The sequence below is a fragment of the Octodon degus genome, unplaced genomic scaffold (assembly GCF_000260255.1).
Source record: "Octodon degus isolate 3935 unplaced genomic scaffold, OctDeg1.0 scaffold00045, whole genome shotgun sequence".
NCBI classification, from domain to species: domain Eukaryota; kingdom Metazoa; phylum Chordata; class Mammalia; order Rodentia; family Octodontidae; genus Octodon; species Octodon degus.
The window spans coordinates 8,698,677-8,705,983 of NW_004524621.1; the positions used below are offsets into that span (position 1 = coordinate 8,698,677).

General features: G+C 41.4%; 1 protein-coding gene across 1 annotated transcript in view; it reads right to left on the bottom strand.

Annotated features, from left to right (window-relative positions):
- The window catches only part of Frmpd1 (FERM and PDZ domain containing 1), a 196,613-nt gene that overhangs the window by 11,772 nt on the left and 177,534 nt on the right, over positions 1-7,307 (bottom strand). The window contains exons 8-13 of the mRNA XM_004631830.2: positions 6,148-6,273; positions 4,931-5,050; positions 3,968-4,104; positions 2,283-2,409; positions 2,045-2,140; positions 184-366 (exon numbers count right to left, since the gene is read on the bottom strand). Of these exons, the coding sequence (XP_004631887.1) occupies positions 184-366; positions 2,045-2,140; positions 2,283-2,409; positions 3,968-4,104; positions 4,931-5,050; positions 6,148-6,273 (789 nt within the window). The remainder of the gene's footprint in view (positions 1-183; positions 367-2,044; positions 2,141-2,282; positions 2,410-3,967; positions 4,105-4,930; positions 5,051-6,147; positions 6,274-7,307) is intronic.

The window sequence follows — 7,307 nt, forward strand, 5'->3', positions numbered from 1 at the left end:
TTATTATTATTGCAGTACTGAGGATTGAACTCAGGACCGTGCATTTGTTAGGCAAGTGCTTATTCTACTGAGCTATCTCTCCAGACCCCTTTATTACTGTTTAAAACTCACATAAACTACCATATAGTAATTTAGTCCCAAAATCCAGCAGCTGGATTTCACAATCTCTCCCCACCTTGTTACCTTAATGTCCTGAAGATATACTTTGACCATGCTCACTTTCTCAGACTCTTCTGTTAGCTCTATACGGCTGATATTCGCAAACTCTGCCAATGTTGACATGATATTGAGTTTGCTATTGATAATTTGGCTAATTCCATACTTGGCTCCAACTAGAAGGGCGATGTAAGATTCTCTATCCTGTAACTGTAGAAGATTGGAAGGGGATTTAGTGTCCATTCTGAAGCTAGTGAAACCCCCATGCGCATGTGAGAAATAATATTTCTCTTTGCCAACTCTGTGATTCCTACTTTAGGTTTTCACCACTAGTTTCTGAGACTATTGCCAAGCTTGAGACACATCTAAAGCTAAATTAAGAATAAACTTATCTTCTATAAGACTATTTCCAATAGAGGACTGTAATCTGTTCCATAAATACAATCTCTTCCATCTTATCCTTACCTACTGCAATCCTGACCCTTCTTTAAAGGTTTATACCGAAACCTACCTACCTACCTAAGCATCTTCCCCATAGGAAATTAGAGACCTTCAATACCACTGCTCAGCTTTAAGAGAATTTCAGGTATTTGGTTTCTCAAGCCACCACAGCCCCTTTTCTCTGTGTTGTTCTTATTACTACTTCCTCTTTGCTTCTCTAATAGCACTGAGCATGTATGGCTTATTCTAATTATTTCATGCTTCATATTTTATGTCATGTTTTCTGACATTATAGTTGTATTTATATTTGTAACCCTCAGTATGCAGCAAGCCAATACCTGAGCCATTATGTGTGATTGGCTGCTTTTTTCACTACCAGTTCTTCCTTTAGACAAGAAAGGTACAGGGAGATTAAGGACAGGAACTCTAACCCTTGAAAATATTCAGAAGTTTTTCCTGTATCTTCAAAGCCTTGTGTCTGTGATGCAATCTCTTATCTACTCTTTAGATCTCTTATTTAGAGATAGAGACTTATAAAGACTCCACGTATTTTCCCCCTTGCCCAACTACATAATGCTCTTCCTTTCCTTTAAAATACTGATTCTCTTCTTCTATTTACATTGTTAGGTCAGCCCTCTGATGAAATGGACTCATCCCTGAGAGGTACAATACATCCTCTGAAAGCAGTTTTGTTAATATTAAAAAAGAAAAAAATCTAGTGGTTCTGTAAACTGACATTTGGAGAGCTCTTGTGTTCTGCCTGTGCAGTGGGGGAGAGTTCTTGTAAGCTACAGTCTCTGACACTGACTACTGAAAAGTACATGCTCCAGGCCTAGGCTCCAAAAAGGAACAGAAGGAAGAATGGCACTGAGTAGAGAGGGCTCTTTGTTTCTCTTGTTCCTTCTCAGTTCTTTTCTTCTGAATAATTAGGGTCCAGCCTGACAGTTAGACTAACGTCCTAACTTTCCTTCATGATTCCCAATTTTCCCTCTTCATCTTCATATATTCAAAGCTTCATACTGTATAATTTATAACACCCTTTACCCAAAATGCCTTTACTCTATACTGAGGTCTCTCCCCATTCACCCTTCTTCCCTCATGTTAACGTCTTCTCTTCTTAGGCTTCACCTAAGTCAATCATGGTACCCTCTGTTTTTAAACCTCACAGCAGTAGTCCTCTACTATTCTCATGGCTTTGGCTTATCTTTTTGGGTTGATTCATTCTTAATGCAGAAGTCACATCTGATTCAGCTCTGCCTCCTCTAGCATCTTTCATTGGGCTAATACTAAGTCAGGACAAGACAAATACTCGCCAGTGGCATAACAGTTTCCCCCCAAAATGCTAATACATGGCAGAGTCCTCAGGAATTCTAGGATTTATAAGAGACACATAGATTTGTAAAAGGTCTAATAGAGGAATAGAATTTCAGAATTCTTTGATACATACCATTAAAGTAGCATTAAAGATTTTCCCACCATATGTCTTTAGTTCTCCAAGGATCTGTAGATAATTTAAACGTAGCTGAGCAGCAGAAATAAGTTGCTTAAATTGGAGAAAAAAAAAAAAAAGATCATTGAGGAAAAAATTATCCACTTGCCTAAAATCCAAGCAATGTTGGAAACATTTTCCCTGAGTCTTCACAAGAGACAGCTAGTGGGCTAGCCAGAGCTAGCAGCTATATTACCTTCTGTCGGGGTTCTAGCAAGTTTTGGTTCCTCTTCATGTGGAAACTAATGGCTTTCTTGATGTCTTTGCCTTTCATGTTTCGGAGTAATGTTGGAGATATAAAATTCTCTATTCCCCAGTCTTTCCTGCCATGAGACATTGCAGACAAAGAGGCCCATTTTTAGTGTTCTTGGCTCTAATGAAGAGCATAATCACATCTGATTCAGTACTTATTAGTGTTCCTATAATACAGCAGTCATGAGCCTCATCTTCAGTCTAAAGGCTATCTGTCCGTCCATCCATCCATCCATCCATCCATCCATCCATCCATCCAACCAACCAACCATCTATCTATTTTTACCCCTCAAAGACACAAATTATAGACTACACAGAAATCACCACAGCCATTCAAGAATCAAACCCCATCCAGCATTCTGATGTGGTGTGATATTCCATTAACAAGGGCAAGAGTTCTCAAACTCTTTCACTGCAATATGCATACATGATGATGTATATATAACACAATTTTGTTTTGTTTTGTTTGTGGTGCTATAAATCAATCTTGAGGCCTTGCACATGGTTGGCAAGCACTCTACCACTGGGCTACATTCTGCTCAAACACACTCTTGTAGAGTAACACACAGTGCCTAAGAAATCCCAAAGCCAAGCTTCAGAATGGTTATTAGCCTAGTAGCCTTAAAAGTTCCCCTGCTGGGGACAATCTGCTTGGGCCCCCTCCTGTCCCTCTCTCGGACAAGAGCTTTCTTTCCCTCAATAAATATATTCTGCTCACCAAAAAAAGTTCCCACAAGCTTGTTAAAAATATAGCATCTCAAAGCCAGTGCATGCCTATAACCCCAGGTATTCAGAAAGCTGAGAGAGAATGATTCCAAGTTTGATGCCAAGCTTCGGCAACTTGAGACCGTGTCTCAAAATTTGAAAAAGTAAAAAAAAAGCCTGGGGGTATAGCTCAGTGCAAAGGCCCTGGGTTCACCACTCCTCCTCCTCCTCCTCATTATCATTATTGTCATCAGGGCTAGCTCAATGGTGGTAGAGTGCCCTTGGGTTTCTGAGTCTGAAACACACACACACACACACACACACACACACACACACACACACCACCTCTGCTCCCACCGCCAAGTGATATGACTCAACATTAGGAGAAGCACTAGGGATCTACTCCATTTTAAAAATATGATTCCCCATATGATTTTCATGCCTAGGCACGATATACCTGAGACTTGGAGAGGGGCTTACTAGATCTTGGTGGTACCACTCAGAGCAATTCTAAGCTCAAAATGAAGAGGTGTTAGCATCCCAGAACTTGATACTATCCTAGATGAGGTTTTATGTAATAGGAATTGGTTCACATACATAGAAAGAATCAATTTCCAAGGCATTCTTGTCCTTAGAAAAGTTTAACACTGAAATTTTCAACTGATTGCCCAAGATATCCTCCTAGGAATGACATGGGGATCCCATGTCATTCCATCTGGAATTGGCTTCTGCTCCAGATGGATCACACAGTTTCTGACATCTGCAGGGAACCAAGACAGGTGGAAAAAGATAGAGAGGGAAATGGATGAAAATCAAAGGACAGGAGTGGGAGGGTGAATATCAGCTTCCTGTGGAGTCTGGCCTTCTTGGCCAGAGACCAGCAAAGGCATAAATGTAGTGCAGCTGCCGTCCCCTGTCACTCACTCTATGTACTTCAAAGAAATTTTCTGTGGCTGGGCACACGCATAGATCCGCTCCTGGATATGTAGGGCTGCAAGCCGCAGTGCAGAGCTGCATTTCATTTCCACAGCAAAGCGCTCCTGTAGCACGTCACTGCAGCTCTAGAGGAAATCAAGTAGAGGAGTTGGAAAACAAGAACAGGTATACTACATCTTCTAGTTCTCTCAGGTGAAAGGCAGCAGGACCAACAGCTCAGACTGGAGGCCCATCTCTGACAGTTACTGGTTGTGTGACCTGGTTAAATTACTCTGCGTTCTGGTATCTTCCATTACTAAATGCAGATAGTTGAATCTACCCTATTTTGCAAAATTTGAGCAGGTACAAGGTACGCAGTAGTATAAAAATGTAAAGCACTTATAGCATCATTGCTTTCATTATTTTCTGAGACTTTGAGTGAGTCAATCCCCCTAGTCCAGGTGGTCTTCTCTTTAGAATGGTTATGTCTCCCAAAGGGATTCTTTTCATCCAGATAAAAATGACTTAAATCTTTCCTAGGGAGGTAGAGGAGAGGAGAGGTCTTCGTTAGGGGTTAAGAAACTAGCATTTGGCCTTGCTACTAAGTAGGTGACCTAGACAAACCACATGTTCTTTCCAAGACTCAGTTTCATCATCACTAACATGAGCTTTGAAGCAGTTAAGCCCTTTTAGCAACAGAAATTGAAATGATAACAATCTTAAATGGTATTAGGAAATGTATCATTCACATTGAGGACTAAACGTGAATTCCTTTTTTTTTTTTCCCCATATTTCCCATTACAACAACTTAGGAACAGGAAAAGGAACTCAGAGGGATAATCAGTTCTGTTCTTCAGAAAAAAAGAATTCCTTCCAGGGGTTATTTAATTGCCCTGAGCTCATGTTCAGAATAACTCCACATGCCATCTTTGAAGACACAACTGTTATTTCAGTAAGCACAGACCCAATCACCTGCAGGTAGAGGTATTCAAAAGCCACAGGATCTTCTTTCAGGAGGTCCAGGGGGTCTTTGGGGACAAAACACACCCTGAAGAGGCAGCGGGAGTCATGTGACTCCTCCCTTTCCACCACCTGCCATGGGTAAAGAAGACAGAAGATACTGTTAATCTTCCAGATGACTTTGACCTTTCAGCCTTTGATCTCACAAAACAACTTTGAAAAGGAAAAAGACAATGAAAGTGCATTTATACTTCCGTGGTTTCATAGACAGCTGTAGACCTTTGCTCCTGATCTTTTCTTCCCATGGGGATAAAATATGAAAGGTTCAAAAGAGTGATATTTTCCACTGATTTGTCTCCCCTTTCCCCTTCCCAGGGAAACCCCTCTGAAGTCTCCTAAGTGCCCTCTCACAGATAGTCTATTCATAAATGCACTTTGATGAATACATATTCTTTTTCTACAAATAATACAATCTGCATACTATTTCATACTCTCTTTACTAAATTATCTTAGGGGTTTAATTTTCTTTTCTTTCTCAATGCAAAAACAAAACAAATAATTTTTTAAAAATTTGCAAGCAGCTAACTTAATAGGTGGGTGATTCAGGGTCACAGGTAGAGAGGAATGTTTCCCTGAAGTCATGCCTTCCTCCTGTTGTTGCATGCTCAAAGTTCTTTCTTCCTTTCTTACTGTTGAACTCCTACCTATGCTTGTAATGCCACATATCCAAAAAGGATTTGTTGAGCTGACCTATGTTTGGGTTTAAGAAGCTGTTAAAGCAAACTACTGAATAGCTAAGTGACTTAGTGGTGTGGATGGACTGGCTCTGCTTGCCCTATCTTGTCATCAGGGTCCATCTCAGAGGGTAAATCCCATAAGAAGAAGCTTGAACACAGCAACCAATGCATCTATCACAGCTCAAAGGGAGCAGGTGCAAAAGATCAGGGTCCTGTGTTACTTTGAGAAAATAACCTCATCTCTCTAGCCTCTACCTTCACACCTGCAAAATAGGAATTTTAAATATGTGCCCTGCCTACCTCATAAGAGCAGATAAAAATCAGGGATAATCCCTAGCCTGTTAGACCCAAATTGAGCAAACTTGGTGTCTACTGGGTTGGGAGGAAGTGCATCAAACCTGAAGATGTGCTGAGCCTTGTCCCCAAATATTCTGACTGAGGTCTGAGCCAGCTGTGTTCATGCCTCACCAGAGCAGGTGTTACCCTCCCTACCTGCTGGATGAGCTCCTCCTCATGCAGTAAGTGCAGTCGAGAGATGTTGTACTGCTCTTCTAGGGCCAGCCCAAAGTACTCGATACTGCGGATCGACAGCTTCTCCTTCACTGTGAGGATGATGTCCTAGCAAATATAGAGAGTGCAGAGTCACCCAGTGTGACCTTTCCTGTGTGAAAGGGAAAAGCTTGTGCTGCTGGGTCCACTGTGAACTCAGGCAGGGTTCCAGGAGTGGTGCCTTGTACCACTACTGCCTGCACTGCCAGGATCCAGGGTCGCTCAGTGGTAACTGCTCTTACACTACTTGAAAGGTGGAAGTCACACATGGGGGGTTCTGTTTTCTCTTCAGTGTCTAGATTCATCCTCTCTCTGGAGTTCCCAGTCTGTACTGAGAACTGCTTTCTGGACTGAGTCTCACTACATCTAATGGTTAACACTGGGAAATTGACCTGCATTTCTGCCCTTAGTTTATTACACTGTGAAATGAAATGGAGGATAAGGATGTCTACCTTCTCCAAGTGGCTGGAAGGATGGAATGGTAATTCATGCTGTGCTGGAGCATGCTGGTCACCAGTTCACACTTCCCCTGGGTCATTTCAGCAGCCCTCAGACATGGGAAAGCCTTGGGGCCCTCACACGTGCTGTTCCCTCTGCCCTGCCCACTTTCCCCACCACACATAGCTGTTCTCACCTTTCAAGTGTCAGCTCAAAAGTCACCTCCTCAGCTTCCACTGGCCACTGTATCTAAATATCTTTGTTCCTATTATTCTCTATCCTAGGACCATATTTATTTTCTTTATCATTATTTCTTTTTTTTGACAGAACCGGGGATTGAACTCTGGTCCTTGCACTTGCCAGGCAAGTGCTTATTCTATTGAGCTATCTCCCCAGCCCCTCATATTAATTTTTATTAATAGTTATATTTCTTAGTATCAAAGTTAAGTGAATGGGTTCTAGATCTAACACCACTGCTGTGTATCTTTGGACAAAGCTTTTACTGTCTATATGCTCAGTTTTCATTTATAACTCTCATTAACAAATAACTACCATTATAGATATACAGCTACTTTCTCTTAGTTCATTGAGAAAAAAAGTTTGTACTAATATTGTTTAGACAAGCTATCATGTCTGGGGCCAGGGAGATAGCTCAGTAGAATAAG